The 26,522-nt window shown below is 51.5% G+C and overlaps 3 protein-coding genes across 3 annotated transcripts; 1 reads left to right on the plus strand and 2 right to left on the minus strand.

Annotated features, from left to right (window-relative positions):
* Nucleotides 1-6,182: 6,182 nt before the first annotated feature.
* NCLN (nicalin) lies at nt 6,183-15,268 on the minus strand. Its single transcript, XM_082297824.1, has 15 exons — nt 15,056-15,268; nt 12,022-12,212; nt 11,673-11,817; nt 10,958-11,052; nt 10,649-10,729; nt 10,349-10,452; nt 9,984-10,072; nt 9,697-9,836; nt 9,157-9,335; nt 8,849-8,936; nt 8,711-8,749; nt 8,440-8,603; nt 7,785-7,838; nt 7,615-7,693; nt 6,183-6,395 (listed from the first exon to the last, which is right to left on the minus strand). The coding sequence occupies exons 1-15, from the start codon at nt 15,234-15,236 to the stop codon at nt 6,336-6,338; spliced, it is 1,689 nt and encodes a 562-aa protein (XP_082153950.1). The 5' UTR covers nt 15,237-15,268; the 3' UTR covers nt 6,183-6,335.
* A 1,820-nt stretch (nt 15,269-17,088) lies between these two features.
* S1PR4 (sphingosine-1-phosphate receptor 4) lies at nt 17,089-18,315 on the minus strand (the record flags this gene model as incomplete). Its single annotated transcript, XM_082297995.1, has 1 exon — nt 17,089-18,315. The coding sequence occupies one exon, from the start codon at nt 18,313-18,315 to the stop codon at nt 17,089-17,091; it is 1,227 nt and encodes a 408-aa protein (XP_082154121.1).
* A 3,962-nt stretch (nt 18,316-22,277) lies between these two features.
* LOC309582756 (mast cell protease 1A-like) lies at nt 22,278-23,858 on the plus strand (the record flags this gene model as incomplete). Its single annotated transcript, XM_082298103.1, has 5 exons — nt 22,278-22,341; nt 22,432-22,579; nt 22,763-22,898; nt 23,166-23,417; nt 23,724-23,858. 5 exons carry the CDS (start codon nt 22,278-22,280, stop codon nt 23,856-23,858), a joined length of 735 nt encoding a protein of 244 aa, XP_082154229.1.
* Between the last annotated feature and the right edge of the window lie 2,664 nt (nt 23,859-26,522).

Below are 26,522 nucleotides of genomic sequence, written 5' to 3' on the forward strand. Positions count from 1 at the left end.
GCAGCTCAGCTCTGTCCACTTCCATGCACCCGTGGCCAGGAGTGGGGTGCCGCCTCATAAAATTGCCAACGGCGCAGGTCCTTTTCCATGGGAAACAAAAATTCAACCACCCAGTTTCTTGATGTCAGTTCGGACATGGTGTTTGGCACTCCAAGGGCAGCCAGAGTCCTAGTTGCTGGCAGCTTTGGTCTGGGAGAAATCCTGCGCCGTTCGCAATTTTAGGAGGCACAGAAAAGCTTGAGGACTTTGCTTCCCATTTTCATTACAGGGTACATAGTTCCCTGTAAGAGAGTAATTTATACTTGTAACTTCTCTGAAATAAATTAATTTCTGGAATGAAAACCATGCTTAGTCATGCAATAGGTTGGGCTCGATGATCTCAGAGGTCTTTTCCAACCTAATTGATTCTGTGAAGCTGAAACAAATTCATCTGCCCTCACACAAAAATCTATAGCAAGGACCAAAGGGTTCCTCAAGAAACCTCACATTGACTCAATTTTTGCTAGGCACAACCCACAGAACAGGTGAAAAGAGCCCAGGGCCTGTGAAATTCCAGGCAAGCCAGCAAGTCACCATCAAAGTCCCGAAGCAAAAGGCCTAAGTGTGGTTCATCAGCTGAAAAGTTCTAGACAAAGATGTGTCTTCCCTTTTCCACCTGCCTTTCTTGCACCGCACGCTCAGGTAGTGCTGCTCTGATGGGACACTCAAGTTGCAGAAGTGTCAGGACATCACATCATCAGACACTTGCCAAAAGAATAAGGGAACACCTAACAGCAGCATTGGAATGTCTTGGTAAGGATTCAGAAGGTTCTTAACCTTTCTGTCCCCAGCTGCACGGGGAAGGAGAGATAGATTTACTTCTGGGATGGTCGCCCTGCCAAGCACGGCTCCAGCATTACAGATTAGGGACAAACACACAAAATGTCCCCTTTTTGACAGAGGCATGACCAGTACCAAAACACAAGTTTGTCAGCTAGCGGGGAGACACAAGGAAACATCAGGGCCAGTGTTTTCAGCCTCCCCTCCTCCACCACGCAGTTCTACCCCTACCAAAAGCCAGAGAAAGGACTGGTGATCAGTCCTGCACACCAGCTTCCCGCACTGCTCTGAGCTGTCCTGCCAAGCCCGAGATCTCACTGGAGGCTTACACCCATCCTTTGTGCTTTTTTGCAGCTGCTGCCACCCAGGCTGAGAAAGCACTGAGCCCTCCAGTGTGGTTTGCTCAGCTCCCAGTCCTTCAGCATGGCATGCACAGGTCTCCCTGCACCGAGAGCCAGGCTAAGCCAGAGTGGAGTGGCTGGCACAGCCCCAGTCTCCATCCAGGGAAGGCAGCTGGACCTTTTTCCTCTCTGGCTTCACACCACCCTCCTTGTCAGTGAAGAACTCCCTGATGTCCACAAGGACCTTCCCTTCAAAGCAGGGCACTGACATAATTACAGGTTGGACTCGGTGATCTCAAAGGTCTTTTCCAGCCTAGTTAATTCTGTGATTCTGTGATTATGACATGATAGAGCCAGTGTTAAACCCAGCCCTGCAACGAGCTGCCCCTCAGCTTGTAGGATTTTGCTCCGTGTGCCAGAGGGCTGTGATGGGACAGTGGGCACTCCAGCTACAAAAATGCTCTGTTACAAGCAGAGGAGGTACAGGGGAGACCTGTATCGAGAGAGCAATGATGACACATTTCTAGAGCAGCTCTTTGCCCTCCATTGCTGGAAGATGCCCTCCTCTTCACTGCCTTGTCCCAGCCATTTTTCTGTCACCTTCCAAGGTTTGGCCTTTGTTTTCAACCTTTTCTCTGTCTTGGAAGACGTTTCTTTCTCTTCTAGAAAGACACATCACCACTTTGAAGAGCCTGGTCAGAGGAGCCAGGACATCGGCATCCTCCTGGCACCTCGACATCCCCAGCACCAGCCTCACGGACCCTCGGACAGGCAGACACGTGTCCCTGCTGCCGGCAGGGAAGCCGAGCCCTGGAGAAGGAAGCGGAACCCTGCAACGGATGGAACGGGAGCGGTCCCCAGGGCAGGACAGCGGCTGAGCCGAGCCGGGCCGGGCCGGGGATGGAACCGGGAGATGCTCCCCTCGCCTCGGAACCTACGGGCAGTGGGCGGGGCTGCCCCGTGTCACCGCCCCGTGTCACCGCCCTGTGTCACCGCCCTGTGTCACCGCCCTGTGTCACCGCACAGCCCCACACGCGGCTGGTTCTTGAAGGGTCTCAACAAGGAGGACACTCGGCCTCAGGATGAGCGTACATCCAGCTTTCCCCTTCTATCTCGTTTAGGTCACTTTGCCACTCTACACCTCTGACCACGACTTTGACAAACTCATGCTCAGGGAACAGATCTCTTGCAATGCTTATAATTTGAATAAATAGTTTAGTGGTCAAATAGGCATTGGGTAAGGACAGAGGCAGGACAATCTCCATGAGCACACAGTGTTGGCTGCTGAGGTAACCAGTTTTTCACAGTACCAAAGCTGTTTTGCATAGAAACTTTAATTGCTTCACATGAGCACAAACCTTTTGAATAAGCAGGAATTTGCTCACCTCAAGGTGCTGGAATCATGCTAGGAGTGTGTAAATGTTTTCTGTCATATGATTTTACTTTTGACTAGACAGAAAGGATAAAGCTTTTAAATACACAGATTTTCTCCCTTTCTGTAGAGGTGTCTATTCCTCCAAATAATGCAAGGAGATTCCATTCTTTGGAGCAAATAGTTCTCTGACAAACCTATTCACTTGGTTTATTTTTCCAGGGGAAAAAGGGACAAACAAATTAAAAAAAAGTTAAAATACTTAAATATTATTACATTTATAGTCCTAAAGTATGTAAATCAACTGCATTGAATTTTCTATTAGCTTTTAAATATTCACCTCAATATACATTTGTTCTTCAGGGCACACAAGAGATAAATAATTGAGTTACCACTGCTAGATAAATCAAATTTTTTCCTGAGCTGCAAATATTCCAGATTATAATCTTGAAGTTGCTATGCAGTAACTACAAATGGAAACGAAACAGATCAAAGTGAGCAAGCAGGAGTCCACACTCAAGTACCCAGAGGCCCAATTTTGTGAGACATCAGGAGCAGCCTCAGCATTTCAGATTGGTGAGTCAAGACCAAATGAAACGTAAAACCTCTGAAATGTAAAACCCCAGCTTAAACACGGGGTGTGCAGGAGCAGCCTAGGATTTGGGCTTGGCCATGAACAGTGTAAGAACATAAGATTTAAAACAAACAGGACACCCTCAAAACCAAGCCCCACAGCAATTTTACCTGTGGTTTTGAATGTCTAAATAGATTGTGGTGACTTTCAGCCAAAAACAGTGGGAGACCTAAGTTGATTTTGGCTTCAGGGTCTTCTTTGCACTGAGTACAGGAGTGGAGTTCATATTGCACAGCATTACTTCTCTCCCAACAATAAACCAACCCCTCTTATTTGGGAGATGAACTACAATAATCCAAACTACTCCCATGCAATCCCCAATAGTGCCCATGCAGGTGGAAGTGGACAGAAGGAATTATTAGCTTCAGTTAAACCCTGGTGAAAAACCAGTTTTTTGTGAGCTGCAGACTGACAGCACCAGGACAACAGGTAAAGTTAGACAAATTGCAAAGAAAATGGTTTTCTGGCTAGAAGCATCAACTGCTAGCCACTTGTGAGTATGCAGATATAATGCTTTCCATACTCTTCCCTACAGGCCAGGCAAACTCCTCAAAAAAAGAGAGTAGGTAAAAAAAAGATCAACAAGAATCAGCTACACAGAGCTCTTCTGCAATGTTGTGGAGAACTTTTATTTTATCACAACACCTGTTGGATTTCTGCCTTTGTGTTGGTGACTGACTTGATCAGGTAATGGTGCAGAACAGCTCCAGGGTCTCTCTGCAAGCTTCTCTGTTGACTCACCCAAGGAAACAACAATGTGGGAACTAAGTTCAGTCCCAGGATGGGCACTCTGCTCCAGCTATGAGGAAGTTGGGATTTGACTATCTCAGATTTGAACACATATGTTTCAGTGCATGTGCACTTTGACCAAAAGCAAAAACTCTTTATCTGTAGTAAAAACTACTTTTTATGGCAGCCAGGGAGAGAGACACGAAAGGATTACGGGACAAACTAACCTTGTGTGGGAGAGAGCAGTGTAACATCCCAACTGCCCCTCAGGTTAATGATCTCTCCTCATTAACCTTATCCATCTTTTTTTTAGGTTGTTTCCACTGGCTTCTGGCACTGCATCAGGAGTGTTAACAGTTCATTGCTGACACCACAAAGAGCTAAAGTGTTTTCTTTGTGCTACAGCCTCTGGAAGTTTTTGCCTCTGAGCTTTGAGCTTCTCATCTGGAAGACTGAAGGCTGACAGTTTCCACTGCAAGGAACAAGCTCCAGGTCTGTTCTCTTTGCTCTTGTCCACTACTGGCAAATTTTACACACATCAACTCAAGCTGCAGCATCATTGGTAATAATTTTTTTTCTATTTTTCTCAGCAAAGTAACAGAGTAAATCATTAAGACTGGTGAAGGAATCTGCTGGACTGGAGGGAACACAACCTCCCTAAGTGTAACACAGGAGAAATGGATAATGCAGCTGGAGGACTCCCAGGTATTCAGAGCCTACAGAGTTCTTCAGAGAGCCGCTGTACCATGCATATTCTAAACCTACCCAGCCCAGAGTATGCAGCTTCCCAGGGCACAGCAGATGCAGTCTCTATGGGCAGAGCATAAAAACCAGTGGAAAACAATCAAGGCTTGCCTTCCAGCCACTCCAGCAACTTCTGAAGCCACTATAAATTCATTTGGCAGAGGAGTGTCATGAGCACTTCACGCATGCAGAGAGACATATTTCAAATGAGCACTCAAAAGATCAGGTAAATGCAGGTTTCCCTGTGTGGCTGGTATTCCTGGAGTGCTTGGCACCATGCCACCTGCTGACACCATGGTGAGCCACTGACACCAGCATGCTTTCCTGGAAAAGACAAGACCCTATAAAGAACAAGTTGCTACACATATAAAGTAGCAGAAAGGACACATCATGGGGCAAGGGTACTCCAAGAAGGAGACTATGGTTAAAAAAAGAAGGATGGAAATCAGTGCTTTGGTACCCATCCAAAGGACAGTGCTGGCCACAACAACCCCTTTTCTAACAAGCACGTGCACAGCAGGTATGTGCAAACAGGAATGCACAGGTGGAATTTTCCTTGCATACACAAAAAAAAGGGTCCATCTCAATTCAAAAATAGTTTTCCAGGCTCTGTAAGATACGCTACTTTAATTAGAAATAGTAAATTAAATTAGAATAAAGCGTCACTGTGGCTTGTGAAGAGACCTCATGTACATAGAAGAGATTATAGAAAGGACTCAAAACTTGCTGGGTGGCAGGACAGCATTCAGGGTTATCTTCTAGAACTGCAACTAGCCTAGGGCTTGTAGTAGCTCAATATATTTTCCAGGTCTGAGCTGCTTTTGCTCTTGTTATCAGTGTAACCAGCTTGTGCAAGTACATGGAACAGCACAGAACATGATCCTGCAGCAGCTGGGACTATGGAACACCCCTCAAAATTCAAGCAAGATTTTAGCACAGAATGGTGGCAGCTGTGAACTGTTCAAACCTCCAGAGAAATCAAGTACACAGCAAAATGCATCCTCCAATAGAGACAGGAGAGAACCTGTCCCTGGCAAAAACCCTCATGCCAGAAACCCATCTTAACAATCTTTCCTCATCCTGGCAACGACAGCCAAGATCATTCACAGTGCACCTCCTAAAAGGGGGTGAGTTGAAACAAAATGCAAGACGGTGCTTGCTGCAGACACTGCTTGCTCAGCACAACTCCCTAAAGCCAGGCAGTGAACTCAAGGAAGAGGTGCCATAAGGAAACATGCTAATTGCATTCTCTTTAATTTGCATGTGCACTTTCTGTTTTTGCTTTTAAACAACTGCTCCAAGTCCTTGTTTGCTGGGCAGAGATAACACTTCAGGCCGTAGTTTCAGTTTCCAGGCTGGCTGTGTGACATGTGTCCATGAAGGTGCTGGACTTAGTTTTACTCTCAGAGAAGCTGCTCAGAATCAGACTGCAGGAATTGCTGAAGTCTCTCAGCCTCTCCCTCACCAAAATGCAAAGGAAAACCAGACATGGTGCAAATCAGGGGAAGAAGGTGAAGAAAAGCACTTAAAAGGTGCACGAGAGTTAAAATTTCATTTTCTTTATGCCTTCCTCCCTTCTATACAGTAGCAAAGAGGAGACAAAGGAAGAGAAATAGCAGGGTTCAGTGGAAGGCAGAAGGTTCCCGATGGGCTCACCGATGGCTCAGTGCTGCTGGGTGGGGGGGGACTTGGTGCTTCACTGCTGCTTGGTTTTAAGGGATAATCTCTGTATCATCTTGTAAAGGAGACCAAAGTGCTGGAAACGGAAGGAAAAAAAAGTAACCATGACAGTTCTAAACAGAAAGACAGAAAGCTTAGCAGAAGGCTTGAAACAATACCAGTGTGCAAATGCGGTGCCTTGTTTGCATCAACCACTCATCCTGAAGATGGAGTGGGACTTGATGGATGAGGAGGAATTATGACAAGGAAGCCAAGTTACACAGAAAATGATGGCTTACAGAAGTGTTTGTGCAGGTCTGTATCACCTCATTGTGAAGATGTGTTAAAGATTTTTTAATTTTTTATTTTTGGATGCAATTCTGTTCCTTCTGAAGGGGAGGAGAAAGCTTCAGATTTCAACACATGCAGGTTCCTGGTCTCTATAGAAACACTGCTGCCAGCAGTTTCAGGAAGGTTAAAATGAACCAGGCAAACACAGAAAATCCCAGTAATTCACAATCCTTTAACTGGATCTTCTCTTTCACCATTTCCCCAGTGACTTAGAAATTCACTTAATTTCTCTTTTGATTTTGCTGGGGTTGATTGTATTTTGATTTGATATTTGACAGATGTAACAAGATCCAGGCTTCAAATAATTTCAAGTTCAAATGACAGAAGTAATGAAGATTGCTAATAGAAATCAAAGTATATGCTTTTCCTCTTGTTTATATTGTCACACTAAGTTTTTAAATGCTTGTGGATTCCCTAAACAAATAATAGACACAAATAACATGAAGTGATCAAAACTGAGAGTGAGCTAAAAGGCTTCCCTTTCATTCATGTCCTTCATGAACCCAGGCAGGAGCAGAAGCCTCACTCACAGTGGCTTGGTTAACACTGACAGAAACACCACATTTAATCTGGCTGGCCAAAGCATGGAGTACAACATTTCCAGAGGTATGGACACAGATTTTTATGGTTTCATGGAAAAAGAAAGCAGAACTCTAAAGACGCATTTCTAAGTTGCATCCCAAGTTCAGATATTTCCTAACACTACAAGCTACAAACCTTTAAATTACCAAGGTAACTAAAATTTGTTGTAAAGTTTCAGTTTGGAGCCAAATAGTTTAGCAAGTGAGTTATGCATGTTCTTGACTACAAGAAACACCTCTAAAAAGCAGTTTAACACTAGAATGGCAAGAGACTGCCTTCAGCACAGCCAACTGGCATTATTGTTCCAGCTTTAGTGCTGGCACTGTGTGAATTACTGTAGCTAACTTGTTTTATAAGGAAAATGATACATCTGTGTCTCTTACCTGCACTGCAACATAGGCAACGCCAAGGTAGGCTGCAATACAGACAGCCAGAAGCAGGTCAAAGATTGCTGGCTTGACCCTGGAATAAGGAAAAGTACACATGAAATTGCTACAGCAGTTACTGCCAGCAGGTGAGACAACAGCCCAGCACGCCCACAGGAGTTCCATACCTGTATGCATTCATCACCTGCTTCAGCTGGTCATAGAAAACAAACTCAGGGTCCCTGTGCAAAGAAGAAATGTTTCAGATTCTATTGCACTTCTTGACCCTGCAGTCAGGACAGCCCAGAGCTGTTCCCAAGGAGTTCTCCCAACCAGAGACACGTAAGCATGACCACCTCCCATACTGGTTTTGAGCTGATTTTAGTCATCAGGACTTTCTTTTCCTACAGTCAGAAGCCCAAGGACACAATGCAGAACTCATGCTGTTGTTCAGCTGTCTCCAAAAAGGCACATGAAAGATTCCTCCCTGCGTTCACTAAAATGGCTTCAGCCCAAGCAGGTTGGACAGGATGGAAACTGCCTTTTTGTAATTAACCAAAACTTAGTCTTCTCCTGCTCTCAGAGTGGGAACAGTGGAACCAAAACAGTTTAAAAACAAGCTTTTCAGGCAGAGGGAGCTCCTGGGCCTTGCTCTTGTGCTGTGAGGAATCATGAAGAGCTTTCTCTGGGAGAACACCGAGCATGAACCAAAACTAACAGGAGAGCAGAAAAGAGCAAAGCTGCATGTCAAGAAACCAGGAAAGTTGCAGCTCAGAGGCAAAATTCTGTCCAGGGGGAAGCCAGTTTGCATGCCCTGGCTGGTTCTTTCATTTCTTTTCTTACCGTTTGTCTGCCTTCACATGATGCTGCTTGACATCCTTCAGGTAGCGTCCCATATAATATTCTAAGGTGTTAAGGAAGGTGCTGTCTTTATCAATCAGCTGGGCAGCCCTGGGCTGACTGCTCAGCCAGTCCATCACTGACTCCAGTTGCTCCTGCTGGATCTGCTGCAGAAAAATACCACCCAAGAAAGGGAGTCAACCACACACACTGAGACCAGAGCTCTCCCAGACCCTAAATTCCATAGGTTACAAAAATAATGCACTGTGCTTACCATCTGATCTGTGAAAATCTGCATATCTGCAGGTGCTCCCTGCAAGGGAAAATAAAAAAAAAACCCAGGTTACTGTTGAGCTTGGTTGGCAGCACAAGACTGGCCAGCACTGCAGGCTACCTGGTGGGCACCTCTTACCTTTTCTGTTAGATTGTAGATGACCCTTGTCAAAGCCTCAGCAATGATCTGAGTATTCCTGGTCAGTGCTTTAGTGTCTATTCGTGCCCTAAAGCAAAAGAGAGCATTATGGACTTGCCAATGGCATCAGCTTCCTCTAGAAACAACCCTTTTTCACTGCATCAGGCATGAGCCTGAATCCAGAGCCCAACTCCCAATGTTTCTGTCACCTGTGCCCTGATCATCAAAACAACACAAGCAGTTGTGAGGCCAGTTTAGGTTCCTGGGCTGGATTTAAACCCCAGCCGTCCTTCCCCAGGGTCCCTCACCTCCTGTCCATGATGCTGTTGCGCAGGCTGTCCCGGTGGCTCTCCAGGTGGGAGATGGTGAACGCCGGCAAGCGCCGGATTGCGAACCGCTCGTGCTCCCACGCCAGCATGTCCTCAGCCAGGTTGATCTTCTTGTGCACCATGGAAAACTTCACCTCTGGGAACTGGCTGGCAATAACCTGAGGACAAGGGCAAGCCATTCAGGAGTGCTGCCCACTGCATAGTCCCACCCTGCACTGCCCTGTCTGCCTACACCCGCTTTTGTGTGTTCCAGAAAATAAGGTGCAGTTATTGACAATATTACAGCTGGTTTCAGGTCAAAAAGAGGTGTTTTCATATCACTACAGGGTAGCATTTGCAAATCTAGCCTGCTTCAGTTGGTATTCTGGCATGAGGATTTGTCTGCACTTCAAATCAAGTGACCCTAAACAATACATGAATTATTTCAACGGCACACCCTCTCTTCACATCTTCCTCCCTCTCATGGAGAGCTGCACAGTAAGTCCCAAATTCTCACACACCTAAAATGCTTTTCCTTACCATCTCCAGTTCTCTCAGAAATGCATGCTGCAAGGTCCCCTCCTTGGGAGGCTTTGAGACATGAAGATGAAGGCTATTGCCTCTGCCCAGAGTGTCAAGGCAGAGAACAAATGCTACATTGTCCTGCAGCAGGCTGGAATCTGGAACAGAAAAATTCAAACCTTTATTGCTACATCTTGTGCTGGGAGTTCCACCCCCCCAAAAAAAGCAAGGCTCACACAAGGAGATTTTCACAGGAGAGCTGGCAATTAATTATAAAGATTTAACACAACCAGCCCCTTACTCACCAGTGTGGTCCAAATTGTCCTCCAGCCACCGCTTAGTTCCTTGATAATTAAACTTGCCACCTCCAGATGCAAAGAACAGCAAGTTATACCTGCCCATCAAAGAAGCCAGAAACGGGTTAGCACTCTGCACTCCAAGAATTCCTTCACTCAGCCTTGCAGGTGTGGTGAAATCACAACCCCCTGCACCTGACATCCAAGGCAAACTGTCCATTAACAAACACTTCCCACATGCCACATACTCGGGTAATGGCAGGACAGATTAAAAGTGGGGAGTTCCCAGGGCTTGGGGACGGAGTCTATTTCCCACATCATCCCCTCCACTCGTCAGTTATAGACATTTAACCTCAAACAGGGCAATTCCTTACCCAGCATGGGTCCTTCTGTAGGTGTAGAGCCGAGAGAACAGCCTGGCCAGTTCCAGCAGCACTGAGATTCCGCTGCCATTGGAGTCAGCCCCGTGGGACAGCCACTGCAGGATGAGGTGGGACAGACACAAGGTGACAAACCTACACTCATTCTCAGGTACCAGAACAGCTGCAAGACAGCACGCCACCGTGCTCCACTTGTAACTGCCCCACAGCTTAAGGCCAACAAAAGACACATGGGCAGAGGCCACATGGGAAAAATGATAGGAACAGAGAGCTGCAGGAAGACAGAATACTCACTGGAGCCACTCCAAAGGAATCATAGTGTGCAACTATCACAACAGTGGGCAAGTCTTCTCCACCCAACCCTGTCAGCCTTCCCTGCAGAGGAAAGAGAGCAGTGTCACACCCCATCACCTCTTGTGTGCTGGTACAAAGACAGCCTGACTTCTACCTGCCTGCTGAGTCTGCCATGACCTCAGTTGTGAGGACTTCAGATACCTGGCTGAGACTCTCCTGACTTGCCCTGTCGGACCAAATGTCTGATAAAGTCCCAATAAAAGAAGTTACCTCATCAGTGTTGCCAGTTTGAATCCATACACAACTCACCTCCACACTGGGGATGAGCCAGTCATTGATAGCTTTGCTTTGAGCCCCGCTGGTCACCATCTGGAAGCCATTGGCAGTTGCCGTGTGCAGCAGAACTAGAAAAAAACACCAAAAAACCCCACAATGTACACCTGGGGAAGTTTCATCCCTTTATTTCCCCTGCTAACTGAGCTTTGGAGAGACCATTAAACCATTTAAGCCCTCTCACTTGTGACTGGTGTTTATGCAATGACACGGGATCTTGGTGACTATGCTTTTTCATTCTGTCCTAAAATCCCAGTATTTTAAGCTGATCAAAAACTTTTCCCCAGCAGTACTAAAGTTAGTCATAAGCAGCAGGTCAGTAAGACATTCAAATTATTTACATGGAAGCATCAAACTAAGTTGTGGTCAGATAAAAAGCTTCAGCTTCTATTGACACACCATCGTCACTTAACATTTCTAATGTTGTTTTTAACCTAGTTTTGATTTCTACCTTACTTGCAACAGCGTGAAGCTGAGAACTTCCTGCAACTATATCTCCAAATATAGTCAAATAATGCTTTCTTATACCGTGTTTTTTCTTTCAGTGAATCTCTAAACACTTTGACAAAGACAGAATAAACACAAATGTGACAGAACACTTGTTCATGGTGCAGATGACACAGCAGACTCCTCCCAGAGGTGGAAACAGGCCTGTCTTCCTCAAAACTTTTTCCTCCTTGTTGGAACTCACCTTCTGCAGCTGAGGCAGAGCCCTGTGATGCAGAAGCAGCCCGTGTTTGTTCATAGATAGACAGCAGCTCCTCATCTTCCACTGCAAAGTAGACTGGCACAATGGTTTCCATAGCAAGCATTTCAGGCTCTATCTCCATGAATTGCTGAGGATTTAATCAAGACACAAACTTAGCATCTGCTAAACACAAAAGATGGCAGGAAAAAATTAACAACCAAAGCAGAGAGAGAAGTTTTAACATTAGAATACGATTTATTGTGCATTACAACAGAACCTTCCAGCCCTGCAGCAACCAAGCTTTTCTCCAATGCACCTCCCATGGGAAGAGAAAGAAAACTTTTTTGTTTACCCGCACAACATCCTGGGGGACAGAGGAGATGGATCGTGGCAAGATGATCACCACAGCCCCGGCTGACTGGCGGAGAGCCTTCTGGTACTGCTCGTAGGAGAAGTCCACCAGCCGCATCATGACGCAGCGGCGGCTCAGCACGTCTGCTTCCACGGTGCGCGCCTCCGTGTTCAGCACCGCGCTCCTGGTGCCTGCCAGCAGGGAAAGCAAGAGGCCTTGTAAAGCATTTCATCCCATCCCCTCTGCTCCAGCCTGCCTCCTGCTCAGAGTAGTCCTGGGGACAGTCTGATGGGCTGCAGAGCAGCCAGGAGCTGCCGAAAGCTGAGTTTGCCTCTTCGCACTTGTCCGAGAAGGAGCAGAGGTCTGTGGGTTTTTCCTGTGCAGCCACATCCTGCCAGACTCCCCTTACTCCACACTACACAGCCTCATCTTCCTGTCTTCCTCCTCAACACAACCACACAGGCTACATGTCTGCTCACCTGCACCTAATACCTGCAGACAGTGACACACCCAGAGACAGCCTGGCCTCTCCAGAGCCTCCCCCAGCTGTAGGATCAAGCTGTGGATGGAAGCTGTGCACAACCACCTGATGAAAGGACACCAGACAGCCCCATGTCACCCCAAGGGCTGCTCTCACTCAGCCACAAGGAAGGTTCTGTAGCTGGGAGAGTTACAGATGAGCAGGCTGCTCCTGAGGACTCGCCCTCTCCTACTCTCAGTTCCAGCAGATCAAATCCCCCACATGGAAATGCAATCCCTTGGGAGCAGTCTGCAGGCTTGCCAGAGAATTGCTCCTGCGTTCTCCAAGGTAGGGCCAAAAGGACATCTTGTGCAAACAGAGAGGGTCAAATCCACCTTACAGTTTGTAACTTGATTTCTTCTTCCATAACTCTGGCACCTCCACTGGAGAGCTCATCACTCCAGGTCCCCACACAGGGACAGACAAGGTGCTCCAGTCTCTATCAAACAGGAGCATTGCTTAGAATTAGATTTAAACCTGGCTTAGCTTAACTCTAACATTAGTTTGGTCTCATCAAAGGTCATAGAAACACCTAAACCAGAAAAATCTACACTTCCCCTGCACAGTATCAATGAGGGCCACACACCCAGAAACAGAGCCCAGGCACAACGTAAATTCTCCCCACAGAGCCCTGACACTAAATAACAAACATCAACAGCACCCCCACTCCAGCCAAAGAAAAGCAAGTCAAAATGAGGGTAATCCCTCCACCATTCCCAAAGGAGTGATGTGTAAACACAGCAATGTGTGGACCCAAAGTTCTGCTCTCTCTGACATCTCAGCAGAGCAGACACAACAGTATTTTTCTGACAGGTTGATTTTCTGTAGTTTCTCTACAGAGACCCGGTTAATAATCTCATTTACAAACTAAAGAGCTCTCATTCTATCAGTATTAGAGGAAGCCCAAGCTTGTTCTTAAATTGCTCTATGAGTGATGCTGACAAAAAACTCTTCCCCCTGCAAGAACAGGCTGAGCAGCAACCTGTATTTGGCATCTTTGGAAAAGAATATGAGAATCTGGAACAACAAATCAGCTCAGCTGGTCAGAGCATGGTGCTAATAATGGTTTGATTACTGGTTTGATCCCTCTATGGGTCATTCACTTTGAAAGTTGAACTCAATGATTCTTGTGGGTCCCTTCCAACTCAAGACTGCTCTGTGAAATACAATTTTTATCCTGAAGGACGTCTCAGAACACACAAGGAACAGGAACAGCAGTTACCCAAAGGGAGTAGGAAGGAACAAAGGAAACACACAACCCACCGAGCTAAACAGCTCCAGGAAAAGAAGCAGCATAAAAAAATTAATTGGAAGCATCTTAAAAAAATAACACCTGGAGTTCTAGAGTTCTAGAGGGGTTCTAGTTCAAGAGTTCTAGAGGGGACACTGAGGCAAGCAAAGTCAAAGCCAGCTGAATCACATCCCTGCTGCCCCTGCTAAGCCTGTCAACAAACAGTTCCCATCACCTGAGAACAGAGTCCTACCCCATGCAAGAGCCTGCCTTGGAGCTACTGAGCTCATCAGCAACAGAGCCCTCAAGATGTGGACACATTCTGAGAAATTGTGATGGAAGAATCCAGAAATAATTTCAGATATTTAGAAGCCACCAGAAATGTGAAGTGCTTAAGGAGTACACAGGCACAGCTGTATTTTGTAACTTACATATTTGAACTTATTAAAATCTGAAAGATTGAGATATGGTGTCTCACGGACAGCACAGACTAAACATGAGGCTGTTCATTGTTAACTCTGAAACTTTGAAAGAGTCACTCACAGACAGAGCACATGCCCTGGCCTGGAATAAAATCTCTACAGAAGACCCAGAAACAACCCTTGATTCTGAGCGTGGGCACACAGGGGAGGAGGCTGAGGGTTGCAGCACCTCAAGGACTCGCAGAACAGGGTGTGTCTCTGACCTAAAGAAAGGTGTTGCACAATCAGCAGGCTGGAAGTAAGAGAGCAGAGGAAGTAAAGGTCAGTTGTAACACAGCAGAAGGACGGGCTCTGAAATGGAGCCACTGGAGCAACACATGCAACTAAGGATGAAGAGGCTGAAGAAGAGCGAAGAAGAATCAACCAGTCAATAAACGACTCAAACGCAAAAGGACGAAACTGAGCACACAACCAAATTTTCCAGAACATAGGAGGGATGCAGCTGGACCCCTGAAAACACACAGACCTCAGCCCAAAGCCCGGGGTCCTTGGCCAGCTCTAGGTCACCACGATGTAGCTCCCAGCACTCTCCCGCCCGTACTGAGCCTGGGCAGTGAAACTCAGCCAGATGGGGCCCTATAGCGGGCTCCCCTCGCCTGGACCTGGCCCCGGGCCCGGCCGCTGCCGCCCCCCAGAGCCCCCCGAGCCCTCCCGCGGCCTCCCCTAGGCCGGGCCGCCCTCGGCTTCACGGCCTACCCTGGGCTCCTCCCCGGGGTCGGGGCTCTCTTCCCACGGCCCCACCACCCCTGAAGGGGCCGCTGCCGGCAGGACCGAGCCCGGCCGGGCCGTGCAGTTCCTCACCATAGGGCTGTCCGCCCAGCTCGTACTGCTGCATGCGGTAGACCGTGAACTCGTGCGCCGCCTCGGCGGCGGGCGGCGGCCCCAGGAGCAGGAGCACGGCGGGCACGAAGAGCAGGACGCTGAGCGGGAGGCACGAGGCCTTGAGCACCGACTCCAGCACCTCGCTCGCCTCCTCCAGCATCGCCGCGGCCCCGGCCCGCACTGCGGCCTGCTCGGCACGCACGGCGTGCCCCCGCTCGGCATGCCGGGAGCTGTAGTTCGCGCGCCGCCGCGAGGCGCGCTGGGAGTTGTAGTCGCGGCAGCCCGTTCAGGCCGCGGTACCGCCCCGCCTTGGCCTGCAGGGGGCGCCCTCCCCGCGGCCTGGCGCTCCCGAGCGCCCCCCCGCGGCTGGGATGGGATGGGATGGGACGGGACGGGATGGGATGGGATGGGATGGGATGGGATGGGATGGGATGGGATGGGATGGGATGGGATGGGATGGGATGGGATGGGATGGGATGGGATGGGATGGGATGGGACGGGATGGGATGGGACGGGATGGGATGGGACGGGATGGGATGGGATGGGATGGGGTGGGATGGACGGGACGGGACGGGATGGGATGGGACGGGATGGGATGGGATGGGATGGGATGGGATGGGGTGGGATGGACGGGACGGGACGGGATGGGACGGGACGGGATGGCACAGGATGGGATGAGATGGGATAGGGTGGGATGGGATGGGATGGGATGGGATGGGACGGGACGGGACGGGACGGGACGGGACGGGACGGGACGGGATGGGACGGGATGGGATGGGATGGACGGGACGGGACGGGATGGGATGGGACGGGATGGGATGGGGTGGGATGAACAGGACAAGATGGGATGGGATGGGACAGGACAGGGCAGGAGGCTCCCGCTGCCCCTGAGCAGGGTGATCCCCCTCTCCTGAGAACAGAAGGGTAGCTCCAGCTGTCCTGGGACTACAAGAACATCTCCCAGGCACTACCTGGCCTCTGGAGAAAAAAAAAAAAATCCAAGTAAATCAACCCGGGGCTTTCTGATCACCTCTATTTATTGCAAAACAAATGGGCTGCACACTCAGGTCCTGCAGGGGGCTGGGCCAGCAGGTTTTATGTGAGTCTCCAGTGCTTCGGTGGCCTTCTGGCACGGTGAGAGGGTGCACTTGGGTGCTGCTCTGATTATTCCCTACATTAGGGAACAGAGGAGCAGGGATTTGAGGCACAAGCTGGCCGTGTCTTCAGGCTCAGGATGACACCAGGCTTCCCAGTTTCTCTGGGCACCTCCTTCTGCCCGTGCTACTGCCAGCCCTGTCACTGCAGCTCTGAGCACTGTCACAGCATTTGCCCTGGCTCAGTGCCCAGCCTCTCTGCCCTGGGGGAGGGCCAGGGCTGTGGCTGCAGCCACATCCTTGGGCTGGGCTGTGCTGCTCCCCAGGTGGGCTCTTGATTCCTGCCCAGGGGCCTGGGCACTGCCCCAGAGCTGCACCGATGCGCTTGCAAACCTCGTTTTTCTTGACTCCCTGGCCAGACATCAAGCCTGCCTTGCTTCGCAGCAGCTGTGTCCATCCCAGAGTTCCAGCAGGCTGGGAAGCTGCAGAAGGCTCAAGTGCCATCTCCAGCCCTGAGTGACAAGCAGACAACCCAGCCTGATCCCGAGGGGTTGGGAGGGCCACCTTGCTGGGGATACCCACCCTATTTGCCACTGTGCCCTGGGGTGAAACACCCTCAGGTGAGCAGGTACAGCACCTCTGCACACCCAGAGCACACACACATAACCCGAGCACTGCAGCTGTCTCAGCAGAGAGAGCATCAACCCTAAAATGTGCCTCTGTCTGTCACTCCCAGCCTAGGAGCAATTCCTGTCGCTGTGCTGCACCCACACTGGCAACATCCCAGTCTGACGGGACTGGAAAGCCTGACCCCAGTTCACAACAGCTCAGCCCAAGCTGCTACAGTTCTGCCAGGCCAGGACCAGCAGCATGAGGTCCCAGGGGCTGTCTGGCATCTCTTGCTCTCCCCGTGGCCCCTCACAGACTGGGCAGGTTGCTCATCATGCTGGAGTTGCTGGAGAGAGGCGCCCTGGGCCGAGCATTCCACGCCACGGAGCTGCGGAAGCTCTCCCGGTAGCGCAGGGAGCTCTCTGTGGATGAGCCAGAATTGATGTCTGAGATGACCAGGCAGCTCCCAGGCTTGCAGAGCCCAACCCTGACACAGCAGCAGCACAGCAGGCTCCCCACGGCACGGCGAATATCCACACTCCGCAGGGAATAAATGATGGGATTGACCCCCGAGTTCAGCAAGGCCAGAGCCAGGGTCCAGTCCAGGCTGTGCAGGTGGGTGCAGGCCCCGGGCTCACAGAAGACATCAAAGAGCAGCAGGACAAAGAGGGGACTCCAGCAGAGGATGAAGGCCCCCAGGATCATCAGCACAGTCTTCAGCAAGCGCAGGGAGCGCCTGCGGCTGTGCCGAGAGCTGGTTTGCTTGGAACTGGCCTGCACCAGATGGAAGATGGAGATGTAGAGGCCGATGATACCCAGGAGGATGATGCTGAACATGACCACGGAGAAAAGGATGTAGTTCTTGGAGTAGAGAGGCAGGAGCACCGAGCAGGCCTGGAAGTCACAGAGGCAGTTCCAGCCCAGCAGCGGGAGCAGCCCGATGACGAAGGCCAGCAGCCAGCAGGACACGATGAGGCCACGCAGGCGCAGGGTCTTGCTGGCTTCGTTCTCGGCAATCGGCCTCACCATGGTACTGTAGCGCTCGATGGCCGTCACCAGCAGGCTGAAGGTGGAAGCAGCCAAGGTGATGAAGAGGATGCCCTCCCGCAGGAACCAGAGCTGAGGGGAGAGCTGGAAGGTCTTCCTGCCCGAGAGGCAGAGGTTGGAGAGGTAGGCGATCCCTGCCAGCAGGTCGCTGACGGTGATGCTGGCGATGCAGGAGTAGACCCAGCGCCGGGCCCGCAGGCGGCGCAGCACGGCCAGCAGCACCAGCAGGTTCTCCAGGATGATGAGGCTGCTGATGATGGCAAAGGTGGTGCGGACCAGCCCCATGCGCTCGTCCCCAGACTGCCGGTTGGTGAGCTTGCCTGAGAAGTTGTAGTGCTGCAGGATGATGTTCACGTTCCTCATGGCAGTCAGCTGCAGGCAGGAGGCTTTCGTGCCGAGCAGGTCGAGTCTGAGCTCGGCATGTTGAGCAGAGTCCAGTGGAAGGAGGAGGGAGCGATTCACCAGCCAGCTCAGCACTGGAGCATTCATCTTCTGAGCCTGGGTCAGCAGTCAAGGGATGCTCAATGGAGGAAGGGGTCAGGTAGGGCTTGGGGCAGAGCAGACCCTCTGTTTGAGGGCTGGAGTAGCTGTGAGACTGAACCCAGCAGCCCTGCTCAGCGTGGAGGTGAGAGTTAGAGCCCGGTCTGCCAGCCCTGCAGCACTGAAAGAGCAAGGGGAGAGGAGGGTGAGGTGTTTTGTAAGTCCACCCATGAGCATGGGCTTCCTGTTGTTTAATAAAGTTTCCTGTTGTGACTGAGAGTATTGACATCTCTTCTAACAGCTGTCATCATTTCTTGGTAAGGGTCTGGTTATTCTCAGCTTTGCTGTGGTTGTAAAGGTGTGGCATGAATGAAGAAACGTGCCAGAGCTCTCTTTGGGTTGCAGCAGGCTGTGCCAAATGGGGCAACACCTTGATGGGTGGAGTCTGCAGGGCTAAACAGATCCAAGTGCTGGTAAGAGCACCCAGACAGCCTGAGACACGAAGTGCTTTGCCTACTGTGGTGCTCAGTTCACCCCTGAGCCTGGCAGAGTGCCCCTGCCTCTTCCTCAACTGCCCCGTGCACCACCCATGCTCAGATACATCCCTCTTCCTTCTTCAGGAGGAAGGTCCACACTGTCACTCCTCAGGGCCCAGCTCTTCAGAGCCACCCTCTTAGAACACATCCAGACACATCCATCCACATCCTGCACTGTCTGTGCAGCAGTCCAGGCACCCGAGTGGCTGCAGCTGAGCCTCAGCCCTATCCACTTCGAGGGAAACCAGCTGGTCCAAGCTAAGCCTGTGCCCTGACACTGCACCTACACCTTCAACTCACCAAGCATCTGCTAGAGATGGGTCACGATCTTCCCATTGTCTGTCTTCCCACAGGCAGGGAAGGAGGCAAAAAGCTGCTGCTTCTCACCTTTGCAGGAGGCACAAGGTGCTGCACTGAGACCAGAACCAAGGAATGAGAACACGGCTGCAATGTTAATTTCCATCACTGGCCTAATTCCCTACATCTGCAGAACTCGACTGGAGAGCCTTGTAAGGTGCTGTTCCCAGCTGTGGTTGGGAATTTGCCTTAGGACTCACCTGTCATGGCTGGTGGGAGGCTCTTGCTGCCTGAGGGAGGTTCAGCAGGGCTCTCCAGCTCTTTGTCTGAGGCCCAGCACAGAGCAGGTTGAGGGGACAGCTCCTTGTGCAAAATAAGTGAGGCTCCTACCTACCAAAGTGAAAAAAGGGAAGTTACAACATCAACCACATTTCTGTGCAGGGTGGACCCCACCCAAATCAGCTGCAAAGTGGCAGAGATAAAAGAAAGGCAGAGCACCTTTTAACTCAGGATCGCAGCAGAAGCTGCGCCCTGCTGTACCTGTGTTCTCACTCCTGACGGGCAGGAAGTCATGAAGATGTCCCCAGGCTGAGAGCAAAGAGCAATGAGTTCTTCCATCAGCAGGGAGCTGTCCAGGGAGCCCATCCACTGCTGGATGAGTGGATTGATCCCAGCCTGGATGGCAGCACCGACAAGTGGAAAATGCAAAGGAGGCTCCTGCTGCAGGAAGTCATGTACAAGCAAGAGTGGTTCTCACCAAAAGCTGAGGGCTCCATGCTCCACCTTCACACTTTCAGATGGGGTTTTGGCCTTTTCTATCAGCAGTGTGGAAATAAACTCACACTGATAAAGTCAGCAGATGTCCCTGAGATTGAAGGAGCGGAAATCAGCAGGAAGGCTGGGCTGTGAGTGCTCAGAGGGGAGCAGGGCTGCACGTTCAGCATGAACTCACTCCCAAGTGCTCTGGGCTGATGCCCACAAATCACCGGAATCCAAGGGGTCGGTGTGATCCTGGCACATCACTCCTGCTTTGCTCTTGCTTCAGGATGAGCCTCCAGTTAATGTGCCTGCTTGGGACAGAACTGGTGGAGTGTTCCTGAAAGTTCAGGGGATGGAGAAACTTGCCTTGTCAGGGGCCCTAAGTAGCTTCTCAAAGAGCTGGCAGTGTGTGAGGAGTCTCAGAGGTTCCTGGCAGGAGTGAGATCTGTGGAGAGGATGGGACTGGTAGCAGGCAAACCCTTTGGATGGCAGGAGGGCTCGAGGCAGATGAGCTGCTGGGACAGCTTGACCCACTCACCCCTGGTGTGCAGGTCCTCTGGACCAGCAAAACACCGAAGGGTCTTCCTAATGCCCCGTGCACAAACATACCCAAGGCATGAGTCCCCAGCTCATGACTGGGGGCAAATGGGGGTCTCCTTGCCTGAGCCCCCACACGAGGGAGAGTTCCTGCTCTGTCTCGTCCCCATTGCTCTCTGCACAGCCACAGGCTGAGCTGTATCCTGGCACTTCTCCTTTGCTGCCGTCTCAGTTCAGATGTTCTTTCCTTGAAGCGAAGTGAGGCAGGGGAGGGACACCCCCTCCTGCAACGTCTCTCATCTCTTCCCTTCAGATCAGAGCCACAATCTGCCTGAAACTGCCTGGTGGCTCTGAGTGCTGGGCTTGGAAGGGCCAGGGGAGGCATGGGGGGCAACTGAAGCACCATGGACCTGCTCCAGTTCCATGGCTAAAGCTGGTATTGATGGAGGCTGAGATGAGGCACCTCAGCAGAGAAGCCCTGGAACCCTCCAGAGGTCAACAGGAAGGCCAAAATACCTCGTCCCCAGGGTGAGGAGTTTGTCTGCAGCCAAAGGGACACCAGAGAGAAGCAGGAGTGCAGCAGCATCCTGGAGCTTAGCTCCCTGTGCCCATGGCCAGTGGCCTGCCCAGACCCTCCTACCCTGGGGCTGCTGCTCCCAGGAGGGTGTCCAGCCACAGATTGTTGGGGGCCACAAGCAGCTGCAGGGGAAAGACAGCAAGTCACAAACACAAGATAAAATATCAATGATTCCTGTTGAGGTTTTCCTGCTGCGCTGCTGCACAGTCCTGATAAAAGCTCGTATTTTCAGACATTATGATTAAAAAACACGGGTGAAGCTCTATGGAGAGCTCTATGCCAGGCAGCCCCCAGGCTGGCTCATGGACATCAGGCATCCCCACCTCTGTCCCACATCCCTTCCTCCCCACCCACCCATCCTGCCCCCTCTTCGTGACCCCAGCACAGCCCAAGGCATCCACTTGCCCGCAGGTGTTTTTCTGCTCCAGGAAGGGTGGAGCAGGGCTGGTTTAAAAATGACTGATCACTCCCAGCAGTTGGGTGGTTGCACTTCCCTGCTTTGGTTTCTTCTGCTGCAGAGTGGCGCTTTGCACATCCCAGTCCCCAAGCTGGCAGGATGCTTCTGGCCCCAGAGGAGCCAAGAAGAGCCAGCAAGGCCCCTCTGATCTGGGTTGACACCAAACCCTGCAGATCTGACTCTTCACAGTGCTCAAAAACTGTCCCAGGCACAGTTGTTGTGCCTGAGTGCCCATTCACTGAAACCGGGTGGTGGTGATGGCGGATGTCTGTAGGAAAAGAGTCTCCACAGTGCATCTTTTGAAGGAAAACAAGAACATGAAAGAGAAAGTTTCAGGATTGTCTCCTCCAGACCACATTCATGACCTTAAATGGCAAAGCTTTTTTGGCTTTTTTTTTTTATGGCTTTTTTTTTTTAGTGGCTTTTTTTTTTTTTTTTTAGAAACTCGCATTTCCTCCAGGCAAAAACATTAAACAGAAACTGTGGTAGAAACGTTAAATCACACCTCAAAACTACCACAGGACACCTCTCTCTTGCTGTCAGCCCCCCCGAGGCTCTGTGGCTGTGGTGTACCAGGCTCTCTCTGCCCTGGTCTTTCTGTCCTGTGCTATCGCCCATCAATCACAGCCACAAGCACGTGGGCACTGAGCAGGCCAGGCCAGCGATGCCCTGATTAGCACAATCAGCCCCTGCACATGGTTTCCTGGCTGCTGGGCACAGCTGCCTCCAGGTTATAAAACCAGCTCCTGGCCACAGGGAAACTCAGGACTTCCACACATCTGAGGAGGAGTGTCCAGCTGCGGCAGAGATGTGCCAGCCACAGCCGCTGCCAGCCCTGCTGCTCCTGCTGTGCTGCCCACGGGCCAGTGCCAGTAAGTCAGGGCATTGTTGGGAGTGAGGTGGCTCTTTTGGGCTCCCATCTCAGCAGCCCCTGGCTCATCCTGTGCTGGGGTGTCTTGCAGGTGCTCTGCGGGGTCAGATTGTGGGCGGCCACGAGGCGCAGCCCCACTCCCACCCGTACATGGCGTACCTGAAGATACAAGGGGAAGGGGTCTGTGGGGGCTTCCTGGTGGCCCCTGACTGGGTGATGTCAGCTGCACACTGCATGGGGTGAGTACTTGGTACAGGGGTTTATCCCTTTCTTTCTCCCCTAGCCTGTGAGTTCCTTCCCTGGAGCAATTTTGGAGCAGATTCCTCCTGTGCTGGGCAGCTCACTCCACCTGTCTGCCAAAATGAGGGAAGTGGGTGACACCAAGCTTAATTCCCCTTTCTCCCCTCTACTGCCACGGCCAGGAATATCACAGTCATCCTGGGGGCTCACAACATCCACAAACCTGAAAAAACCCAGCAGGTTCGGGGAGTCCTCAAGTACCACGAGCACCCTGAATACAACCCCAGCACGATGTACAACGACATCATGCTGCTCCAGGCAAGGAGTTCTGCCGGGGCAGAGGGTGGGCTGGGGCCGTGGGGCTGGCAGGGACGGGGCAGGGCTCATCCTGGCCATTAGCTCCTTCTGCCCAAAGAGGCTGGCAGGACTGGGAGGGACTTGGGAAGGAGCCACGGGCAGGGTTTGGAGCCTCATGTGGCTTTCACAGCAGCTCCCCAGAGCTTGCAGCACCTGTTAGACCCCCTCTACCTCTGCACAGAAAATGTCCTGCTCACAGCCTTCTCCAAACCCCCTCCTTTCCCCCAGCTAACCTCAAAGGCCACTCTCAATGACTACGTCCAGACGGTCCCACTGCCCAAGACCGGCAGCGACCTCCCCACGGGCACCAAGTGCATGATCGCCGGCTGGGGTCGGATCGATGAGGACAGGGCCACCAACAAGCTCTTTGAGACCAGAGTCTCCATCTACAGCCGCAGGAAATGCATCCTCTTCTACCCACACCTCGACTCTGGCATGGTCTGTGCCGGCAGCTTCCACGAGCTGAAGGATTCCAGCCAGGTACAGGGAGGGCTCACGGAGATCTCTGGGAGCAGGAGCTGCTGCTGGTGCAGGCACAGCTGGGTCCCAGGGCAGGTGACAGGCATCTGACCACAGTTGCCACATGGACTGGCTCTCTGGATGCCCCAACAGCACCCACAGTCCCTGCACAGCAGCAGGGGTAGAGCCCCAGCTCAGCAGCTCGGGGCAGCCCCTTCAGCTGGGTGGGATGTGGGGCAAGAATGGAGCCACAGGGCAGGGAGGGATCAGGGAGAAACCTATTCCCACAGGGAAGAGGCCTCTGAAATCAGTCTCATCTCTCCCCAGGGAGATTCCGGTGGGCCCCTGGTATGCAATAAAGTGGCACAAGGCATTGTTTCCTTTGGCTACGACTCCCCACCCGGGGTCTACACCCTCATCTCCAACTACCTGCCCTGGATCAAAAAAGTCATGAAGAAGTAGCAGCAGTGGCAGCACTTGCTCCAGCTCTGGTGTGGCCCTGGAGAATGCAATAGCTTCCTTCCTGTCCCTGCTGAAGGCTCAGCTGCCTCCTCTCTCCTTGGGAACCCGAGTGACTTGATCAGTGCACTTGAGAGACCCCTTCACTCCGTTCTGAGGCTGCTGCCTGTCCCATTCCCTGCCTGTCTCAGGACTGTGTTAAATCACCCTGACAGAAGCAGGGATAGGCCCAGATGGCACAAAAAGAGGCTGTGCCACAACAGACCCCACTTCCTTCAGAGATAACCCTGTTCCTGCTTGAACCTTGCTGCACTTAAAGCACCCTCAGTAAACTCAAAGCTGCATCTCCCAGCATGTGTCGTCTTTCTTGGGGCCTTGCCACAGGAGGGAGGGTCTGGCTGCTGCACGTGAGAGGCTGTTGGGACAGCAGCAATCACAGCTCTGCATCCTGAATCACTGGCAGGCTCTGAAACAAGAGCCATGGTTGCCCTTCCTCGAGTCACAGGGATGATCAGTGTGCTGCGAGGAGAAAAACTGCCCAGCTAGAAACGTTCTGGGAAAAGCAATGGGCACACACTCCATTCACCAACTTCACACTGGCACCTTCCTGGGAGCCCAGGCAGCAAGGATGTGGTGCATCAGCAGTGACCAGGGCTCCAAAGCTGTCGTTCTGTGCAGAGTAAAGGCTGTTTCCTCTGCACAGGGCTCGTGCCTGGTAGGTGTTGCACCCTAGGATGCAGTGCACGGTCACAGGGCACACCAGGCTTATCTTCCCAGCTGTCCTAGCTGCAAGAGGCTTCACTGGGTGGAGGGAGCTGGACTTTTTGTGGACTGTGCCCTTGGGCATAGGCAGGTGGCTGTTAAGATGCCAGGGACAGGGCTTTAGATTCCCAGAGAGGAGGCACACCCAAAGTCCCAGCTGTTACACATCTGCTGCTTCCAGGCTTTGCCATTTGCCAGCAGCCACAGTCCTTCATCCTCCGTTTCTGCACCGTGTTCTGGGCAGAGACACTGAAAGGATTGAACTGAAAGGGTTGATAAAGGACCTGGGTTCACGAAAGTTCCTGACCCCAAGCCATTTCCTCCTTTCCTCCCGTGATAACTACAGGGGGAGAACCCAGCTGTGTCCCTGGAGAAGGCAAGGACAAGTCCTAGCTGGGGGCTGGCTGGAAGCTGCTTGGCACATCCTTGTCCCCCAGATCTAGTGATAGCCCAAACCTCCCCCCTCAGCTGGATGATGCCCAAGGACAAATTCTCCCCACAAAGGATGCTCAAGTGCTGTTTTCAGACAGCTCCTGCATTGGAGTCGGAGCCTCCTTCCATGGCCAGGCTGCCCTCTGAGCCCTCATCTTCATCCCAGCTTGTTTCTGGTGGCATCTCCTGTCTACGGAGAGAGACAGAGTTCCTTGGAGGAACAGATGATGCGCTGGCAAAGGAGTGCAGAGCTCCCCAGCAGGGGATGACGGATGTCTGTGATGTCAGAAGGAGTCGGTTTGTGGTGGGAAAAACCTGTGGGGGATTCTAAATGTACGAAAACTGCCTGCAGTCCAAGGGAAGGGGGTGCTTGCCCTGCTGTCATGGCCTTTTCCACTGGTCACCTCCATCAGACGGAGGAGGTTTCCACAGTCCAGCCTGGATTTCTGCTCGTAAATCCTCCACGGGGACTTGCCTGGGATGAAGGGAAAATGCGTCACGTCTTCCTTCAGCACCCAGGCTGCCCAGGGGAAACTGAGAAGGGTCCATGTTTGGGCTTCTGCTCACAGCTGCTATCAGCTCGGAAATCTGCAAGTGAACAGGCTGCAGCTGCTTATCTGTGCATTATGAATCTTTGTCACGTCAGGGTTTTCCTAGAAGCTCCAGCTGCTGCAGGCTTTGCACGAGAATGGCAACTTGTAGCTTAAAAATGGGGTTTACCCAGTGGCCCTGGAGGCAGAGAGGAAAGCAGATTTACTGGCAGCGAGGGCAGCAAGGAGGTGTCAGCCCCATTTCGTCACAGCTAAACCGTGAATGTTCAAAGTTTGCTCTTACCATAAAATCCCGGAATGGTTTGGGTTGGAAGGGCCCTTAGATCATCCCATTCCGCCCCCTGCCATGGGCAGGGACACCTTCCACTGTCCCAGGCTGCTCCAAGACCTGTCCAGCCTGGCCTTGGGCACTTCCATGGATCCAGGGGCAGCCACAGCTGCTCTGGGCACCCTGTGCCAGGGCCTGCCCACCCTCACAGGGAAGGATTTCTTCCCAATATCATCAGCGCCATGTTACGAACACATTCACAGCCATTTTGCTCCATTAGCCAAGACTGCAGCTGCTGAGGGAGAGCAGGAGGGCCCTCACCTGCCACTGCAGGATCTTTGGAACTGATGCATCAGGTGCAAGAAACCTTGTTCATGTAGGGCTCGTGATAAGAATCAAGAGGGTTTGCACACGCTCGACAAAGAGGAGAAGCTGCAAGGGAAGACCTCACTGGAAGTCAAAGAGATGAGGGTGGGTGCATTTCCCACAGCTTCCAGAACAAAGGCAGAATTCTAAAATTGGCTCTGGGTTTAGAACGACGTCAGATCCCTCAGATCAGACCCATGATGAAGGTGGGTTGATGCCCAAGGCCAAGACTGACTGAATTCCCCTCTCACATTGCTGAGACATGCAACTTGTAGAGAGATTCTTCAG

Source organism: Coloeus monedula (genome assembly GCF_965178545.1).
Source record: "Coloeus monedula genome assembly, chromosome: 27".
Classification (NCBI taxonomy): Eukaryota; Metazoa; Chordata; class Aves; order Passeriformes; family Corvidae; genus Coloeus; species Coloeus monedula.